The following is a 22,242-nucleotide window of genomic DNA, read 5'->3' on the forward strand; positions in this document are numbered from 1 at the left end:
ATAAATTAAGATTTATACACTGAGGTAACTAATTCATTGACCACTATGAAGAAAATGCTTCTACTTTAGCACTTTTACTGATTGTGTAATGTATGCAACATTTTCCTTGAAAAATGATATGTATATTTGGGACTCTTTCTGTTGATGGAATATAGACATCACATTATAGCAGAAGGAGGAGCTGATCAGGTAGCATACAACCTGATGTGTCTTTTTATATCTTAGGCATGAACATCGATCTAAATTACGACCCAGAACTTCAGTGTCTGAGAACTCAGTAAAGAGTGGATCATACAACCTCGCTAACACCTGTATTTATTAATTTATGCATAGGCCTATAGACTTTCAGCAAATCTTCCAGGCGGTAAACAGATTCATTGATGAATTGCTGTCTGTTTCCTAAAGGTTAGAACTTCTGTGAGACTGTAGCACATGCTTGGAGAGTACTGAGTAATATGATGATTCTAGCACATTATATCAATTCTGACTAGGAATCCACATGAGGAAAGTCCAATATTTGCATCATTAGCATTAGTCTAACAGAAATGCCACTTAGACAGGATAATAAGGATTCACAGTAAAGCTCCAGAGAAATTAAATGTCATTTATTATCCATTTAATAAAACCTTATCCATGATAATGAAATTAGTAAACCGTACCTGTAGGTCGGAACAGGGTTTCCTCTGGCTTCACAATTCATTATCACTTTCTTATCATCTGAATCCAGGGAGAAGATTGCATCATCTGGCTCTTGAATGAACACTGGACCAAACTCCTCGCTCTCTGGGGTAAGATGGAAGAAGAAAGGCAAAAATGCAGTTTTATTTCATGCATAAACAAAATATATAATACAATAATAATATTAATACATAACCTGTATGACACACATACATTTTTTTTCCCCAAATCTTTATTTTATTTTAAGTCTCATTGTAAGCAAAATGAGTTAAACTCATTTTGCTTACAATGATACTCGTCAATAACAGGATTTTTTTTTTTTTATTGTGTTCGATGAAGCACAATAAGACACAAAACACTCTCAGAAAAAAAGGTACAAAAGCTGTCACTGGGACAGTACCCTTCAAAAGGTTCTAATATGTACACTTTTGGTACCAATATGTACCTTTGAGGGACTAATTTGCACTCTTTAGGTACAAAGGTGTACCTTTTGAAAAGGTACCGCCGCAGTGACAGCTTTTGTACCTTTTTTTCTGAGAGTGAAGAGAAGTCAATTCAGTATTGACATGCAGCGCCAGTACCGAATTGAGTTCTCTTTTGAGTCTTATTGCACTTGAATGGTTTGAAAGCACTTGAATGACTGATTGGCTGATCATAGGATAGGCCTACATGTGGACCATCTTTGGTCAGCCACTCTCTCTTGCTTCGCGGAGCTGGGGAGCGGAACCCAGAACCCAGATCATACATAATACAAGGACAAAATATGCAAGTAGTCCGTGGGTTCAAACCCTGCAAGGTTTTGCTCTGCTGTCTCCTTGAGAAAGACACTTCTGCTGCCTTCAAGTCCTCCTGGGAAGTTCCAGCTTATGAGTTCAGAAATCTTATTAACTCAAAATAAAATTGCAGCTGTATAATCATAACTTGCTGGGCAAGTTCATATTTCTTTCTTTCTTTGTATCTTCCCGACAAAGACTAGCCAGTACAACAACAACAACAACAACAAAAAGAAAAAAAAAGAAAAAAGAAAAAAGAGTGAGTATTTAAGGGTGTAAATGATGCTTTAATCTATGTGTTTTATTATGATTAGGCTACCACAGAGAATGATGGGAAACGTAGTCTTTTAGTCACATATTTGGCAAACTTTATTGCTATTCCTCAAAAAAAAAAAAAAAAAAAAAAATGCATACAAACTAATATGCCATCAACGCTTTTACAATAATAAATCAATTTGCTTACCCCTTGGATTTTTAATTGACATGCCCTCAAATGAAGAAAATGAAAACCATGCTTCCCTATGGAAATGATGCCATATAGTGTTGATGTGTACTACATACAGTATTTACACAGTAAATACTTTACACAGTATGTAGGGTAATGAATTTGGATATGTGGTCTATATATAGGCTATGTATGTCGGACACAAAATGATGTATGTCGGACACAAAATGATGTTTTAACAATGCAAAAGAGTTTTAGCTCATTCTACCAGTTGGATCTACACGGCAGACGGTCCACATTAGAAATCCTGTTAACCGTCTCATATATTCAGCCCCCAGGGTGAACTCGATAACATATCTCAGTAGAATAACTGAGAGTCCTTCCAATTAGTAACACTCAGGAGATCTGCTCCGTCGGTGCTCAGTGAGTTTATGCTGAACACTGGGACCAATATTAAATCTCAAATTGTATAACATACACATGGGACATGTACAATGCATGCTTTGATATAGTATATGCTTTGCTTGGATATTTATTATGCCAATACCTACCATGTTTTTTGGACATGCAGTATACCATGCTAATACAATATTTTTGGATATTATATTATTATTTTTGCTAATACAGTGTTTTTTGTTTGCTTGTTTGTTTGAATATGTGTCAAACCAACGCTATCTCACGACCAATTCGTACAAATTCGTACGATTTGTCTAAACCCCAGTGATGGGTAGGTTTAGGGGCAGGGTCAGGGGTAGGTCAATCATATGAGTTCGAATTGGGCAACTTGTAATATATGTACGTTTGGTACGGTATGACCAAAATAGTTTTGGTCATACTGATACTTTAAAAAAAAGGTATCATGCTAATACATGCACTAACTAATGTTTTTTTGGACATGTACTAATTTTTTATTTTTTTTTTTACATGAACCATATTAACAATTGTTTTTGGACATACCATACCATTTCTTACACATATATTGGCTGTACCATATTTTTGCACACATCATCATCACAAGACTATGTTTTTGGGACATTTACCAATACTGAGGTTTGCTAGGTCTGTGGTATTGTTCTAAGTGACACGTAAATGCTAAGCTACATGCATATGAATATCATTCAGTATCATGGTATATATCATAGTATCATGGTAGTACAATGAGTGTACCACAGTACCACCACAGTACTTTTTTTGTAAGGATAAAGCAGTTCATGAAATTATCAGGGCTGCATGAACGGCTCTCCGCCCCCTGTTCAACATCCGCTATGCAATGGCTAAATCTGGCAAATGTTTTTGAGCAGGAACAGAATTAGACAACAGAGATATAGAAGAGATTAAGGACCTGTGGGCACAGAGTTCACACATAACCTAGTCATTTGCAGTGGCTTGGGAGTGAGCTATCTAAGCTCTGGCTCTATTATTTATGCTCTGTGCTGCATGCATAATAAATCCCAGTGTGTACAGGCTGCAACATCGCCACTGTCTCGAGCTGCTCTCTGCACAGGTGTCAGCCCACCAGCCTCATATCTGCGGTTTGTGTAGCCAGGCGCTTTACACAACTCTTGAAGGTGTCCAGTACAACCTGCATCATTGCCAGGACAAAAAACACATTTCTTATACATCACAGTCTGTTAGCATATTGACCAGAAAAAGTGTCATATCCCCACAAGAGAGAAGATATCAGATCCGAAGAGAGGGAATACATTTGCTACGAGCCTAGCATTGAATTCAGTGTAAACAACATAGCCTACAATACAGGTAAAAGCCCAAGTGACTTTAATCAAGTAAATATATTATTTAATATAGCTGAATCAACCTAAATACATTCATTAATATATACCACCAGAACTACATTATATGAACTAAGTTAGGTAGAAATAACTATTTAAAGTAACAAATTCCAGGTTACCATTTTTTTGCAATGTGTTGTGGTGTTTGTCATGCTGTTGCTATATCTGCTAGGGTGTTCTGGGTGGTTACGAACTGGCCCAGGTGAAACAAATCCATCCCCAAGCCTCTATGATATTTTAGTCTCTGCACTCTTAAAATTAAAGGTGCTTTATAGGCATCTATGAATCCATGAAGAACCTTTAACATTCATGGAACCTTTCCATTGCACAAAAGTCTATATAGTGGAACATAATCAGATTATTACAATGTTCTTCACACTAAGAAAATTATGGTTATTTTAAGAACTGTTCACTAAAAAACTGAACTGAAATAAAAAATGTAGGTAGGTTTTACTTTTTTAAACAATTTTCACTGTTTTGAAATTGCCAGTAAATGTCACAAGTAATTATAAAGAAACTGCAAGCAACTGAACTAATTTCTAACTAACAATCTGACATTTTGAAGTTTTAGAAAGACTGAAATAGTATTTTCTTGTAAAACGCTCTCCAGTAATGTTTGTTATAATCTGACTTAGTAAGTAAAGTAAGACTAGTTTCTTTCTTTTTCAATTGTTTTCTTTCTAACTTACTATTATTCAAAGTCTGATCGCTTAGAAAGTAACACACCTATCTATTTCAGACACATGATTTTATGTATTGTGTCCATGGCACATAAATGATGGCTCAGTTATGATGTCTTCAGTTACACACACACACACACATGGGTGTTGAAATAAAATACAAGAGTTATTACAGTGTACAGGACACACCATTTTTTTTGTTGGTAATGTTTTTTTTTTTGTTGTTTTTTTTTGGAAGTTAAAAACATCCAACATGTATGTGACTTTAAACAATACAATATGATTTCACATCTACCTTCAAAACGAACCCTAAACATTGTGAGAGAAGAGACCCTCATTTAGTCCATGCTGCTAAGTGCAAAACTGAATTCGACCAATTTGGTAGTCAGCTGTGTTTTCAGTGCATCTGTGCAGACAACAATAGAGTATCTTTATATAAAGCAGTACTTGATTCACTAACACTCGTCCTCTGGTTGCCTCTCGGCTGACTGTGGGCCTTTGAGATTAAAGAGCGCTCCCCCGCACAAACACTCCTACTCGGCCCATATGCTCCTTGGCTCGCTTCCGTCTCCTCAACACCTCTAGTCACCAGTCATTCTCTGTGAATTATTTACAGATCTGTGTAGCTTGGACAAGCTTTGTGTAATTGGGGATCATTCTCTGACAGAGAAACACAAATGTCTCAGACACTACAATAATAAGGGATTTTTGCATGAATACAATGTGACATGTTTTTGTAGCTAGAGGAAGTCATGTCTGACATAAAGGCATTACACACACGCACATCAATATGAATTATAAATACACTTGCATTTCCATTCAAAAGTTTGGGATAAGTATGTTTTTTTTAATGATTTTGAAAGAAGTCAAGTTAAAAAGGAGTTATATTTCTATTCACGTGAGGAATGTCACAACACACAGTGCATTGCACTCTGCTGCATTGCCACAGACCAATCAAGACTCCCTATCATGACCCCTGTCCACCACCGAAAGTGTCCGAACTGGACCTTGGAGCATTGGAAGAAGGTCGGCTGGTTCGATGAGTCCTGTTTTCTTTTACATCTCATGGATGTATGAGTGTGCTGTTTAACTGGGGAAGTGATGGCACCAGGATGCACTGTGGGATGACGACAAGGGGAAACACTGGGTGCAGTCATTCATGTGGACGCACATTTTACACGTGCCAACTACCTAAACATTGTTACAGATCAGGTACATCCCTTCATGACAATGGTGTTCCCTGGTGGAAGTGGCCTCTTTCAGCAGGATAATGTACCCTGCCATGGTTGAAGGAACATGATGAAGAGTTCAAGGTGTTGCCCTGGCCTCCAAATTCTCCAGATCTCAATCCAATTGAGCATCTGTGGGATGTGCTATACCAACAAGTTCGATCCATGGTGGCTCCACCTCGCAACCTACAGGACTTAAAGAGCCTTACTTACTTAAAGAGCCTTGCATGGTCAAGCACCCTCTTACATCCAGGATCTATTATATACACACACCCCTAATCGGTCTCTAAGGTTTTCAGACCAAGAACTTACCAGATTACTATTACCAGAATACATCTTAAGACAGAGGTGACTGTGCTTTCTGTGTTGTGGCTCCAAGGCTCTGGAATTCTCTCCCTTTAGCATTGAGAACTATGGTTTCTGTGGAATCTTTTGAAAAACACTTGAAGACACATCTTTTAAGCACTTTATGACCCTTCCTTGTCTGTGAAAGGTGCTATATAAATAAACTTTATTATTACTAATGAAGGATCTGCTGCTAACGCCAGATAGTATACACCTTTAGGGGACTTGTAAAGTCCATGCCTCTGGGGGGTTAACACTGTTTTGGAAGCACTCAGAGGACAGCAACCCCCCACCACCGATTATTGGTAGTTAACATACACAAAGCGACACACAGATCTCACATTTTGGGATGTGATGTGGTTATATCAGTATTTGTAATTCTAGCTAAATATTGTACCTCATCGCTGCATTACCACCTCACCATCTGTGTTCATACTGTATATATCTTGCCCTTTCTCTGACGATTCAAGCCATCACCCAGCACAATGAATTCAGTCTCTCTGTGTATTTGCCAACCCTCAGGCACAATGCTTTTTACTGCTAGTGTAACTACATTTCATAACTGCTTCAGACATTTAACAACTGCAGGAAACTTTAAAGACATTTGGTGATACAATTACAAGGTTACAATTATAAGAAGATAAATCTTTCCTTTAGATCACAGAAGCAGTTGACCTGTTAAACGCTCAGACTACATTGGCTTTATCATGACAATCAGCATGTGAGTTGTTTGTGAATCAACATTTGGGTTACACTTTATTTTACAGAACGTGTACTTACAGTGTACTTACCCAAGGAAGTGCTGGTAATATACGGCAACTACATGGGTGAAGGTTAGGTTTAGGGTTAGTACCTAGTTATAACTGTAACGGAGGCCAGCTAGTAGACGCTGTGCGAGTAAACCTCACTCCTCTGATCTAGCGACAGACGCTAGAGGCTGCAGTGTTTAGCCTCCTTGTTAGAGTGCCTAACTCTCACACCAGAGACCAGGGTTCGAGGCCCGCACAGAGCGAGACGAGTAGGACCCAGGTGGAGGGGTTACATTGGTGCCATGACCCGGATGGGAGTGAGGTTTAGGGGGGTGAGTGTAATGGAGGCCAGCTAGTAGACGCTGTGCGAGTAAACCTCACTCCTCTGATCAAGCGACAGACTCTAGAGGCTGCAGTGTTTAGCCTCCTTGTTAAAGCGCCTGACTCTCACGCCGGAGACGAGAGGCCCGCACAGAGCGAGACGAGTAGGACCCAGGTGGAGGGGTTACATTGGTGCCATGACCCGGATGGGAGTGAGGTTTAGGGGGTGAGTGTAACGGAGGCCAGCTAGCAGACGCTGTGCGGGTAAACCTCACTCCTCTGATCTCAATAGACAGTAGAGGCTGCAGTCTTTAGCCCCCTTGTTAGAGCGCCTGACTCTCACGCCGGGGACTCAGGTTCGAGGCCCGCACAGAGTGGGGCGAGTAGCACCTGGGTGGAGGGGTTACATAGCCCAGTTATTGTAATTGCAATAATAAGTACATAGTATGTACATTTGCAACATGACTATAAAATAAAGTGCTACCCATTTATGCCTCATCTGTATGTCTATGTAAACATTCAGTATATTTACAGCTCAGTTGAAGTGTCTGTGCAGTGTAAAACAGCTCCACTAAATTTAACTACATCTCTTACGGTCAGTGTCATGTTCTCCGGTCAGTCGTATTGAATAATTATCATAAACATAAAAAGAAATAAAAATCCATTTACAGTTTATTTTACCTAATTCAACTTAAATGTTAAGTTTAGTTGCTGCCTCACTTTTTAAAGTATAATCAAATTGGCTGTAGAAGTCAATTCAACCCTTTTTTTAAATCCTGTATAACTTTAAACCGATAAAAAGTATTTTGATTTGTTAAAGCAATGGAAAAACATATGTTGCCATGACTTATTGATCATATCATCATTTACAGTGTATCATATTATAATACCATTGGGCACATTGATATATACAATGATGCAGAAATTCATTCATGTACTTCAAATAATACCACAGTACTACCATGTCTAAAAAAACATTTTTGTTACTAGCTCAACACCACAATCTAACAGAAATACAGGCCTTTAACCAAGTTTTGGAAGCTGAGACAGTATGATATTTCTCACAATTTAGAAATTATCAAGTGGCTGGAAAAGGCCTTTGTTCCTCGGGAAGAGAGGAAACAGTAATCTGTGCAGTCTCCTGTCAGCAGACTGGGTCTCTAGTGGGAAATAAAACACTCTTTGGAAATATACATTAATCTGAGGTATGGCAGAGCTGGAGGACAGGACTGGTGATCTCTCTCCTGAAATGTTTTGGAAAAACTATGAAGTAATTTGTTGTTGGAAAAAAGCATCAAATAACTTCCTACTGTAGTTTCAGTTCTTTAACAATAAAAAGACAGTCATCATTTAAAGAGGCCATGTGATCCCCTTTTACAAAGTCTTGATTTTGTTTTTATGGTGTACTAGAATAGCTTTTCATGCTTATTTTTCACATATTTTACATTGTTGCAGCACTTCTCTTCCCAGTCTGTCTGTAACTTGCTTTCCTTCTGAAAAGCTCAATGTGCCCTGATTGGTCAAATGGAACAGTGTGTTGTGATTGGTCAACCGAGTCAAGCATGTTTCAGAAACGTGCCCTTAACATAATCATGAGTTTCAGAAAAAAAACAATGTAAAAAAAAAACAAAACAACACACAAGAGGTCTTCTTGAATCAACCTCATGCCATTACAAACCTGTATGACCTTAAAAAAAAAAAAAAAAAAAAAACATGGCTTCAGAACACTTGTAATATACCTTATGTAGTCGTATGATTCCCTAATTCCAATTTGATTGCTACATTTTTCCTTTTCTTTTCCACAGAAGAAAGAACATCATACAGATTTGGCACAATGATGACTGAGCTTTAATTTTTGGTTGAACTATTTCTTTAAAACAAATAGGCATGGAAGACTTTTCTTTCTATTAATCAAAAATAAGTGTGTTTGGGAGGGGACAAGACCGTAGGATGCAGGAAACCATTGCAGTTTAACTTTCTTATCTTTCTCTTACAGTTCTTCTGGTTGTGTGACACAGAGATGACCAACCATCAAAAGCATCCTTTCAAATTAAACAAAATCCTCAATAACAAGGGCCATTTCTTCAAGCGAGAAAAACCTCGCCAGAGGCGTCAGATTTCCTGCCTAGCGGATGCCTTTGAGAGTTTAATCAACCGTTCGTTCTCTCACTATTAAACAGGGAGTGCTCGTGGCAGTACACAATTTCACAGATAGGCTATGACATGTTTGAGTGCACATCATGGAGCCTTTGTATATGTCTAGCAATTATAGTAAAGTGCCACGGTCTACTCTCTTCTATTGTACAGCTCGGTTTGAGCAGGTGCAGACTGTTCAGGTATCACCTCAAACAAGGTCTCTCCACTGGCCCACACTGTAATTATAATGAGCAAACTGTGGTGTGTTATCTTAGAACAGAAAGAAAACCAAGTCCTGACAGTTTATGCGAGGACAGTAACAGGGGTTTAGCAAATAAGCACTTCGAACACAACGGCGATGGGCAGGGCTGCACCAAAGAACCCAATGTTCATACCAACATGAATGTCAGATTCAGTTATGGAGAGTGATTTCATGCCTAAAAGGCTCGACAGTTCTAACAAAACAGCAGGTTTGGTTCACAATCATGTCAACTGTATTTGAGCTAAATGTTGTGTTGATAGCTCAATACAATCAAACATTATGGCGTTTGGAATCATGGTAGCCAACAAAAAGTCCAAAAACTTCTCCAAACAAGTGTTTTACTGGACATAAGAAATAACTGCATGTATAAATGCTACAATAAACCAGAAACGAAAATTTTATAATTACATAAAATAAGTAAAAGGAAGTACAATTCTGGTGGATGAGCAATGATCCTCCCTTTGGCATATTGTAAATGCAAGACCTGTCAATTTGAGCAATCAGTGCAATCCAAGCATGCCCTAACTGTAAAAAAGTGGCTGATTGTTCTCTACACACAATCCCTACTCACCATACCTGAGATTTATTCTTAATAGGGCTGCACGATTTGGGGAAAATTTCATATTGCGATAATTGAGGTCAATATTGCGATTACGATATGCGATATAATAAACAAATGGTTTCATGAGTCAACTTGCTTGGTGTTCAAGGAAAATAAATGCACACACAGATTAGTGATAATCTGCCTAAAGAAAAAAGTTATTTAGTCAAGAGTAGTGAGTGTTTTTCTCTGTTCCCTTTGTTCTTTGATTAACTTTAGCGACAGATATAATTAGTGGCTACTGTGTACTGTCCCTTTAAGACCAGCCGCTGCTGTCAGAGACGCGGATCTCACACGCGCCTCATTCTCTCACGAGTCACAGCTCTTCACGTTCACCATAAGACTACTCTTATGTTATGAAGATACTCGACAAAAAGACATTTTGGCATAATTGTGTGTGTTATAGTTCGTTCAAGCTCGAAAGAGAACTGTATTCTGGCATGCTGTTTTATGCGCATGCACGATATTAGCGCGAGTCTTTCTTTGTGTCACAGTCAGGACATTCACAGGCAGCGCATTCATTTTGTCTTATCGGGCATGAATGGTTTAAAAGCATTTGCATGAATAAGAGCGGGATCATGTAACACTAGCCAAAGGATGCCAAAAATGAACAGATGCTGCGTTAATTGCGTTAACAGCGCTTTGCGATTGCGATATGATTAATCGCGCAGCACTAAGTCTTAAATATACCAATTTATTCAATGAATGTGTTGAGTAAGTTCTTAACTCAAAAATGGCTTCTAACAATTTAGGGCCAGATTATTGCATATGCATTCGTAGGAGTTTCCCCTTCAGACGCAACATTTATGGGAGGAAAGTATATTTAAATGAATCATTTTATTCATGCCATTATTTATGGCCCAAAAAAAGCCTTTCGTAAACCAGACGCTAATCTACACTGCTCTTGGTAGATTGCGTTGGTTATGTAAATGATCCAGCTGCATCTGAGTTATTTAATTTGCACGTCGTCAGTGGATCACGCGCAGAACTTTCCACTCCCATTGGTGTTTTTTGGAATTGAGCTCTCACGCTAATTTGCCGTTTAGAAAATCTGTCCCTTTAGTGTGTTGGTTACTTCAGAATCGTTTTGACTAATTCAGTAAGTAGTTGACTCACTTCAATTTACTCGTATTTACACAAAAATAATTTTGTCTAACTCAGTTAGCTCGTTTAGCTCATTCAGCTGTTAACTCGAGAACCACTTGATCGAATCAAAGAGAGATTTGTTGATTCGAGAACTGTTTTCAGTGATTTAAGAGCTAAAGTTCAAGAACTGCTTTGCCCAATTCAGTGAGTGAATTTTTAACTGATTTTTTAAGTTGACGAGTCAAGAACTGCTTTTATCGATTCAGTCAATGAAGAGCTGTTGGCTCTGGAATCACTTTGACTGATTCAATTTTTTCAAATTTTTGAGAAAATATCTGACTCTCAACTTCTCAATTCTATTCATACAGATTTGCAATTAGATTTGCAAACCCACTTGACTGAATAATCACAATTTATCATTATCACAAGCCATTTATGCATTTTCAACTGTGTTATATTCTGCTGTCTGGGCTCACAAATGTAGTGCAGGGGTCTAATAAAAAACATCTAAAGCACAATGTATGTCTACTTTCTTTCAATACAAGAAAAAATTACACATACAGATATATTCAGTCATATACAGTAGGCTGTTATTTATTCTGCACGCCACACATGAGAAAATAAAAGTCTTTTAGATGTAGGAAGGAATAATTACTGCTGCCCACACACTTTCGTATGCTTTTATAATATTCATCTCTAAAACTTTTGTGAGGTCGCTTTTGTATCAGCTGCGAGATCACACTGAGCTGTGGATCAGCAACTGCAAATTTACGCAGTGAACAAAAGTTGTGAGTTTTAAATAGTACCAGCTGAGAGGTACTGTAGAGTATGTGAAAAGGACGTTGTATCTATCTATCTGCGGTGCTGTGCAGCTTGTCTAAGGCATCTTGTAGTCTCAGTATGGGGTGACGGTGAGTGTTTTATGATTTAGCAGCTTGATAATGTCAGAGAAATCAGTCATCTGAGAGGCACTCTGTGATCCGTCAGCCTCACCGGGAAAACAGCAGCCCTATGTACCCCCCATGAGCTTTCCAGCACTACGATTCAACGACAGTCTGAAGAGTGCAGGTTACACGGAGAGGAGACTTCTCACTGACAATTACTGCATCCTCACAGTGTGCGAAGGAAGTGGCGCATACCTCATTTATGTGACGGCTCTGTTCCGGCTCCCCCGTTGTATCCTGGGTGACCCCTAAACCGTTGGAGTGTGGTGATCCGGAGAAGATGGCGGTACTGACTGCATCATCTCGAATGAGACAGTTCCTGTGACCCCGATCTGACCCAATCAGACTTCTTCATCTGTTCCTACTGAACCACGAACGCACTCTTAAACACTTCTCTGTAGCCAAGGACAACACAAACTCAATAACGTCTTCTTGTCTGGTGACAGTGGTACAACGGTTCATGTACGTTGCTGTGCTGTACGTTGAATGCACCCCTTTTTGTTCCAGTCTATCGTGTATTTTAAATATCCCCATTTCTAAACAACATGAAACCAAAACAGACTGTGGTCGCTTTACTCATCTGTCAGACAGTCTCATCCTGTCTAAGTGGGCAAAATAAGTTGCAAATTGGACTTCGAGTCAAAACTCTGGCCATGTGAGAATAGCTAATGATCAGCTTTAACCAACCACAAACCATGTAAAACTAACCAGCCTAGCAAGCGCCTTAATATGGTTTTAGTTGAATTTCCCGCAGCGGTTAATGTGTTCAGTGTCAAAAACACTTGACCCACAGTGCCAACAAATATCCTTCAAATATCCCAAAGAGCAGAAAAATATTTATTTTAATTGGCGGATTTTTTATTTGTAAAGGTCTCTTTCATAACACAGCTTTCTCATTCTCTTGTAAACATATATTTCTCCCAGTGACAACAGCATCCATCAGTTGTCAGGCTGACAGAAGGCTGGGAGTTTGGGAAGTGCTGAGATGTTTCAATGATCACTGTTCAATTTCCGTCTGGCCGGGATCTCCGTCAACTCTAACTGAACAGAGACATGATTCATTGGTGAGATGTCTAGGTCACTTTCAATGTTAAACAAGACTCCAAAACACAGCCCTTGTCTGTTAGGCTCTGACAACTGAAATCAGCTCCTAAATGCCTTGCTGGTTAGTGATGGTCTGGGACAGGTCTAGCTGTTGTACAAGCTAAACCCAGCTGGTAAAGCTGGTTGACCAAGGTAGTCTTGCAGGTGTCGACGTTAGCATCCAAAAACACTACATACTGTGTTGCCTAGCAATGTTTTTAACTACAAGAATAATGACTGTTAAGTGCCATCAGAGCTCAATTGGTCTAGCACATTTACCTGTCAAGTTAAAGAGGACCTATTATGCTTTTTACATTTTCAACTTTTCTTTAGTGTGTAATGTTGCTGTTTGAGTATGAACTCTGCAAAGTTACAAAGGACAAGGTCCACTCCAAAGGGAGTTATTCTTTAAATCAGTAAGCCTGAACTCCCAGAAATGCCTAGATGTTAGTCTTGAGTTTTCCTCCAGGAACATACATGTAACGATAACATGGAGAGGGCAAGGAAGGTAGGCAGAGGTGTGGAACTAAGTGCAGGCATATTTAATAATAAAAGCAAAACAAGAACAGAGAATACAAAAGGCAGGAGAACAAGAAAACAAGAAACCAAAATACAAGGACACACATGAATACTGAAATATGAGAAACTGATAACTAGATAACAAGACTTAGGTGCAAATGATGAGGGAGTAACGAGGGGAACCAAAATGACTACAAACTACAAACAGGAAATAAACCAAATTCAAACTTAAAAGTCCAAATATGAGACATTACAGTCACAATATTCTGCATTTAAATAATAATCACAACAAAGACATACTGTATGCAAAAAAAGGGGCGAGGCCTGGTTGAGTTGCGTTAATAGTGTGTTGAAGCTCGTGGTTATGGTAAGGGGCGTGACATTTCCAAAACGCGTTCAAAGTGGTTGACCAATCACAACCAACTGATCCAGCCGACCGATTTAGAGCACATAGTGCTTTTCATAAAGATAGGAAATAAAAGTTACGGACAGACTGGGAAGAGAGGTGCTGCAACAATGTAAAATATGTGAAAAATAATGTGTTTTTTTTAACATTCAAGCATGAAAACCTATTCTAGCAGACCCTTTAAAAAAAAAAAAAGGACATAACATGGCCTCTTTAAGTCTGGCCTTTTAGATTGAAACGTGGTCCAAAGCGCTAAACAGAAAAGGCATATTCAAGTCATTGCTCAACTCCTATTAGTATTTGAACCACTCTCTATGAGGTCAAACTTCTAAAGTCAGTAAGAAGTAAAAGCAGAACTCATTCGCCCCAGTGTGACGAGAACACAGATCAGAGAGAGTGAGTTTGTAAGTGCTCAGCGTGAGAGTGGGTGAATTGGCATGGGATTGTGTGATTCAGCCTCATTCGCACCTTCACTCCTGTAGTCCTCCTGTGAGCTGAGGGCTGAGTATCTGTATCTGAAGAACGGAGGCCAGTCTTGGCTAGGCGATCCCACTCCGTAGTTGTTCCTTAACCTCATCCTGGAGCTCATTGAGGATGACGATGAACTGTCTGCCTTCATCCTCAGCACTGCAGCGTATGAGATGGGTCTCGCGGCAACGGCTCTAGCAAAATCTGAAAATAAAACGGAGAGAGCTGTTACGCCTAACAATTTTGATTCATAATGCCAGGCTCTAAGATAGATTTTCACGGATCACTATTAGTACTGCTCATGTTTAGAGTTACGGATTTGAACAAACCCCCAAACCTTCATACAATGATGCGTGTGTGAATGCAATCAGACTTACAGTACATTAGTAACTTATGTAGTTGCTAATCTTACAAAACAAACTGCAGTCAAGGACAATTGAAATTACCAGCCATTTTAAAATATTGACATTGTTTTATTGCTTTTCTATGGAAGCTTGTTTCTGCCACAGAAAAAAACATTTTAAAATATATTTGCGACTTTTTATCTCACAATTGCGAGACATAAAGTCAGAATTGCGTGATATAAAGTCGCAATTGCGTGTTATAAAGTCAGAATTGTGAGATATAAACTCGCAATTCTGAGGAAAAAAACAGTCTTTTTTTATGTTTTTATATCTCACAATTCTGAGAGTTTATGTCTCACAATTGCGAGTTTATATGTCAATAATTCTGACTTTATAACACGCAATTGCGACTTTATATCACGCAATTCTGACTTTATAATTCTCAATTGCGACCATGCCACACAATTCTGAGACAAAAAGTCAGAATTGCAAGATGTAAACTTAGCTTCCATACTTTTTTCGAGTACACTACCTTTCAAAAGTTTATGGTTGGTAAGATTTTTCAATGTTTTTGAAAGTCTCTAATGCTCACCAAGGCTGCATTTATAAAAAAAAAAAAAAAAAGAAAAAAAAAAAGAAATTACCGAAAAATATAAAAAATTCAATTCTACAATTATTTATCTCTGTGATGGGAAAGCAGAATTTTCACAGCCATTACTCCAGTCTTCAGTGTCACATGATCCTTCAGAAATAAGTCTATATACGGTGTGCTGATTTGGTGCTCAGGACACATTTATTATTATTATTATTATTATTATTATTATTATTAATGTTGAAAACTGTTCTGCTTCTTAAAAAATGTTGTGGAAACTGATGGATTTTTGTTTTCTTTGATTAATATAAAGCTCAAAAGAACAGCATTTATTTTAAATCTTTTGTAACGTTATAAAAGTGTTTACTGTCACTTTTGATCAATTTAATGCGTCCTTGGTGTATAAAAGTATTAAAAAAATCGTACTGACACTGAACTTTTGAATCATAATACACTGCTTGGAGGATAAAAAATAATAAAATCTCATTGTGATACACAAGGTACAAGTAAGGCTGACAGTTTGACACCTTGTTTTCCTGTTGTAGTTTTTTTTTCTCATCATGAGAAAATTAGAGTTGCAAAATATTGTCTTGAAAATGTTGCCACGTTCTATTGCAAACGCCACTCACACAGAGAGAAATTAATTTAGATAGCAAATCCTTGATTATTATTCACCCAGAGGAAACACAGAGCTAATTATATTTATGTTATATCATGTCAATCATTGCTGTGGATTTACAATTGCTACAAATGATTCTAAATTGCCCATTTGTGTTTAAAACGGTGCCAAAAGAGGAAGGACTTATTGAATATCTTAATTAAAGAGTCATTATACACCTGCTGAAATCTCCCTTTTCTGCTGTTGGCAATTAGAACTTCAACAAAGTGACTAAGCTCCAGCGCATCAAGCCGTCTGACTAAACTCACAGATGCGATGCTCACTAATGAGGACAACCCAACAAATGACAACTTAAATGCTTCATTCTTCCCGTGGCACGGAATCGTTTATAGAACGTCTCGCCCGGAGAGAGGGTAAGTAACCTCTAGAAATTAAAGCCGCCCCAAAACGTAAATCTGTATTTGTGTGGAGAGGCACTCGAGGAAAAAGTGAGCTGACATTTATGAGGTCCTAATTAAAGACAGCCCTTTTAATACTTGCTAAATGTGACATTTGCTGTCCAGTGCCTTCAGAATATAGCTTCAAAACTAGAGACTGTTTTGACTGCCAAGGAGAATAAGAAATACACCCAGGGCTCCTTTTCTCCCATAGAAAAAAAAAAAAAAAGTAGTCTCAAATGTGCATGCATTCTCATTCAGACAGAAAATCAAGCGAAAAAAAAAGAAAGTCGTTCTCAGCTTCCAGATGCTTAAAGAAGAGAAAGAGAAAACTGATCCAAAAATGGAAGACAGGTGTCTAGACAGCTGCCTACACAGAAATCAACAGAAAAGTGTACATATAAAATAAATATAGGCAGTTACTGAATTTGATGGATGGAAAGATGAATAGATGGATGGCTGGGTGAATGCTTGATGGACAGATGAGCGGGAACGAGGAGGCAAGCGGCGAGGATTGTGTGAAAGAGATGGGTGGGAGAGGGAGGAGTAGAGGAATCCAGACAGGCAGATCCAGCTCTTTATATGAAAGAGGACGTTACTATGTTGGGAGCTTTAAATCGGGATCATGTGAAACCTACGTGATTAAACATTCATGGGATACCTTTGAAAACTTCAATAGAAGCCCCTTGCATGTAACATTGTGTAAGACACTCAGTTTTATTGTTTATGAGGTGGTTTGTTATGGATTTTGAACATTTTAAGTTCTACTTAAATTTAGTCTTTGAAGTCAAAGACATTTTTAAGTATGGGGAGACTATGTCTTTTCAGGTTCTGAGCAAAACAAACTGCCTTGGGATGACTAAGAAGAGAGCAAAAAAAAAAAAAAAATATTGTGCAAAAAATTGGGATTTGAACGAACTAAGCTCATACAGCGAGCTTACGGCAGAAAACTGTGGCACAGTCACTCCTGTTGTGAGGACTGAGTGAATGTGGAAGAATATGTGTGCGTTCCCATTACAATTTTACGCAAAACTTTTGTGATATTTTCTAAATGAAAATATGAAATGAAATGAAAATAAAAGATGAGAATGAAAACAAACTAAAAGTCCATCATAATGAAACTAAACTGAATGGTGACACCAATGTTAAGCGACTAAAACGTTATTTTTTCTTCTCGCGATAAATCATTCCAAAAATCATGGCAATGGATGTTGGTAGGTTTACGTATATCCCAGCTACCGCACATGCCATTATTTTTAATCGAAGGAGACGTAGGCGTGTTATCCAAGCATTAATGGCAAGGCAAGCCCCTTATACTTGGGAGCGGCACATATGAGGTGTTGGGTGTTTCTCCCTCATATCTGCTTCAAGGTCTTGATAAATTGTGGCATTTCTTTGTTGTTTAGATTGCCCTATTCCTGCAATTCTTTTGTCTTTTATGAGTTTAATAAAGAACTATGTCTCGTCTTCTGGTCAAACATACCGCATCATCTTTAAAGAATGATCGACTTTTACATACGCCAGGTGAACTGTAAATGCGGAAAAAAAAACTGTTTACATTACAGTTTTGCAAAAGATTCCTCTTTGACTGAAATACAAGCATAAAAAAGTTTTTGCGAAATTTACATGTCTCTATTGGACACATTTTTAATTCGCAGGTTAATGGAAATGCGGCTACTATATTAAACTGTTATAAGGGAAGCCTTTTTCGGACTGGACTAGCTTTCTTGGAGGACATTAGATACATTTTTGTTTCACAGACATAAATTGCGATTTGAATCCCGTCCAAATCTGCCAAGTCTGTTTTTCTCTAAATTGCCAACTGTTTTTCGGCCTAACCCTAATGCTTCTCCTTGTGTGAAATTTTTCCTACCTGAACTATCGTTTGCGCACCAATCTTCCACATGCTGTACCTTTCAGTATGGATGGTTTCCGACAAAAATAAATAAATAAATAAAGGAGAACCAAATCGCAGAAACGGTAACACTTTATAATAACGTTCAGTTGTAAGTCATTTTTAAGTGATTAGTTAATGATGAACTAATCATTTACAAAACATTCATAAATGAGTAGCAAGTGACATACTAACATTTTATGTATGTTTTGTAAATTGTGTTACAAGTCATTTACAATTGATTAGTTAATGATTAACTAATCATTTACTTAACATGACTATGTGTTTCATAAATGTTTAATAAATGATGTTACATTTTTTTGTATGTTTTGCTCACATCAGGTGTACAATGGTTAAAGACTCCATGTGTTTCAGAGAAGACAGCTGTCTATACCCTCACCAGTCAGCACTTACACTGCAGTACACACTACAGTGTTCAACATCTGTTATAGATGTGTAAACGCATGAATAAATCATTTACAACACTTTCTGCATCCTCTAATCTAAAGTGTAAACTATTCATAACTTGTAAATGTCTTACACTTCACTTGTAGATTACCACTTCAAGAATCAAAAAGGCATAAGGTCTGCGAATGTTATCTGCGAATGTATATGTAACACATTTACAAGTGATGAATAGTTTACACTTTAGATTAGGGGATGCAGAAAGCGTTGTAAATCATTTACCACACTTTCTGCATCCCCTAATCTAAAGTGTAAACTATTCATCACTTGTAAATGTGTTACATATACCTACAAATGATCTGTATGTGTATTCAAGGCATTTACAACACTTTTTGCACCCTCTAATTGCTACATACATACAAAAAAACAAACATTTATTAAACATTTATGAAACGCATATTCATGTTTTGTATATGACTAGTTAATCATTAACTAATCAATTGTAAATTACTTATAACTGAATCTACAAAACATACATACAATAATTAACATATCACTTATTAATCATTTATGAACGCTTAGTCATGTTTCGTAAATAATTAGTTAATCATTAACTAATCACATGTAAATGACTTGTAACGGAATTTACAAAACATACATAAAATGTTAGTATATAATCATTTATGAATGTTCTGTAAATGACTAGTTCATCATTAACTAACCACTTATAAATGACTTACAACTGAACGTTATTATAAAGTGTTACCGCGATATTATAAGTGTAATATAACTGATACTGATACTAATAACTGACTCCGGGCCATTTAATTATTAGAAAATAATGCACACCCAGTGTGTAACGCTTTGTGTCGTGGCCACATTACCACCTCAGATGAGCATTTTTTTTTTTTTTTTTTTTTATAATTCAATGGCCCATAGTCAATTATTTCTTACATAACCAAGAAAAACATTTTAAAAAGATAAAAAAAAAAAAAAAAAACTGCACATTTTGAACATTCAGATATAATGGTGCCCAATCCGGTTCCTGAAGGTCTACCTTCCTGCCAAGTTCATTTCCAATCCTAATCAAACAAACCTAAACCAGGGCTGCATTTCCCCAAAGCATTGTAAGCATTGTTGCCACAATGGTCTCAGCGATCAGCTTGGCTCATGATGCTTTTGAGAAATACAGCCCAGAAAATGAAGACCTTCAGGGACTGCAGACAGGTGCTGTGGAGCAAGGTTGGAACTGAACTCTGCAGGAGTTCCAAGCGATCAGAACCTGAGGTCTCACAGATCATGTTTATCAAGGTTTGTGTACCCAACAGAGTCAGTTTTACTCTTATTGTTAGAAGTTTTCGTGTTTAAAAAACATCTATCCTACATTCTTTATTCTTTATTCTTTCTTTTATTTATTTATTAAGCACTTTTACACAACTTGTCATTGAACAAAGTGCTGTACAAACACATAAACAATCATAACAACATACATCATTAACACCACATAAAATAAAAATGAAATTAAATAAACCCCTCAGTTTGATAAACCTACAAATGTAACTATACCCCATTGAATGCTAGAGCTAGGAGGTATTCCTTAAGCTTATGTTTAAAAACAGTAAAAGTACGTTCCAGTCTGATAGAAAGGGGTAGATCATTCCACAGTTTTGGAGCTATCGCTACAAAAGCTCGATCTCCACTTCTCCGCTTTGTTCTGGGAGTCGTTAAAACCAGCTGGTCAGCTGACCTCAAGGACCGTTTGGGTTCGTATTTCTTAATAAGATTTACCAGATACAATGGAGCCATACCATTCAGTGATTTATGAACAAAAATTTAAATTTTAAAATTGATTCTGTAGTCAATTGGTAACCAATTTAAAGAGCTCAATACTGGGGTAATGTGGTCTCGCTTACGAGTACCCGTCAAAAGTCTCGCAGCGGCGTTTTGAACTAATTGTAAGCGATTAATCAGTGTTTTATTTATGCCGACATATAACGCATTGCAATAATCTAGTCTTGTAAATATAAATGCATGAATGAGCTTTTCAAGATCACGAGTGGACAGAAATGGTTTCACTTTCGCTAATAATTTCAAATGATAGAAACAAGACTTAACGACAGAATAAATCTGTCTCTCAAACCTGAGATCACTGTCGAAAAGAACACCTAAATTTCAGACTAATGGCTTACAAAAGGGAGCTAAATCACCCAGATCATCAAGAGTATTTGGAACTCCAAACCACACAACTTCAGTTTTCTCTTCATTTAATTTAAAAAAAATTAAAGATAACCATGACTTAATGTCATGTATACAATTCCGCAACAACTCTATTTGGTTTTTACTGTTTTTTTTCAGAGGGAGATAAATTTGCATATCATCTGCATAAAAGTGAAAGGGTATTCCATGTTTGCTAAAAATTGACCCAAGGGGTAGCAAATACAAGGAAAACAAAATTGGACCAAGAATGGACCCCTGTGGAACCCCACTAAGCAGAGAGGCAGGTTGTGAACTATCTCGACCAATATTTACCGAAAAGGTTCTGTTTAAAAGAAAAGACTTAAACCATGCAAGCGCTGTATACCTTGAATTCCTACTGCATTTTCTAGACGTGAGAGTAGAATGTTGTGGTCAATGGTATCAAACGCAGCGCTAAGGTCTAATAAAACAAGAACTGCTGAAGACCCTGAGTCGACTGCAGTCAATAAGTCATTTAAAACCCTGATCAAGGCAGACTCAGTACTGTGAAAAGCCCTTAAACCTGACTGAAAAACTTCAAAGATATCGTTCTGAATCAAAAAGCTATTAATTTGATTCAAAACGACCTTCTCCAAAACCTTGGACAAAAAAGGTAACTTCGAGATTGGCCGGTAGTTTGATACGACAGCAGGGTCCAAATGAGTTTTTTTTAAAAGGGGCTGAACAAGAGCGTATTTAAAGTGTTTAGGAACAACTCCAGTTAAAAGACTATTGTTTATAATGACTAAAATACTATGGCCAAGAACATCAAATGCTTCCTTTATCAATTTAGCTGGAATAATGTCTAATGAACAGTCAGTTATTTTTGACTGTTTGATTACCTCAGCTAGTGACTGCAAGGAGATCATTTCAAAATGGTCAAATGTAACAAATGGTGGCCGAACAACAGAAGGATCAAACAAACTAGGTTTGATTGTGGTTTTAATGTCAGAGATCTTTCGGACAAAATAATCCAAAAAAGTCTCACAAGTAATGGGTGGCAGATGGAGTAGCATATCTGATTTTGGATTAAAAAAAGAATTTACTATATTGAATAAAACTTGCGGCTTACTACTATTATTTGTAATTACTTCTGCAAAGTAATTCCTCTTAGCCATCTGTACGGTATTCTGATAGTTATCTTGAGACTCCCGTAGCATTTGAAAAGATACCTGTAACTTATCTTTTTTCCATTTTCGTT

The 22,242-nt window shown here is 37.5% G+C and overlaps 1 protein-coding gene across 1 annotated transcript in view; it reads right to left on the reverse strand.

The window, feature by feature from the left end:
- cntn5 (contactin 5) overlaps window positions 1-22,242 on the reverse strand; it is a 342,737-nt gene that overhangs the window by 126,863 nt on the left and 193,632 nt on the right. Inside the window, exons 3-4 of the mRNA XM_081371769.1 lie at window positions 14,516-14,719; window positions 660-783 (exon numbers count right to left, since the gene is read on the reverse strand). Of these exons, the coding sequence (XP_081227895.1) occupies window positions 660-783; window positions 14,516-14,719 (328 nt within the window). The remainder of the gene's footprint in view (window positions 1-659; window positions 784-14,515; window positions 14,720-22,242) is intronic.

This window comes from Scardinius erythrophthalmus (assembly GCF_964197995.2).
Source record: "Scardinius erythrophthalmus genome assembly, chromosome: 8".
Classification (NCBI taxonomy): domain Eukaryota; kingdom Metazoa; phylum Chordata; class Actinopteri; order Cypriniformes; family Leuciscidae; genus Scardinius; species Scardinius erythrophthalmus.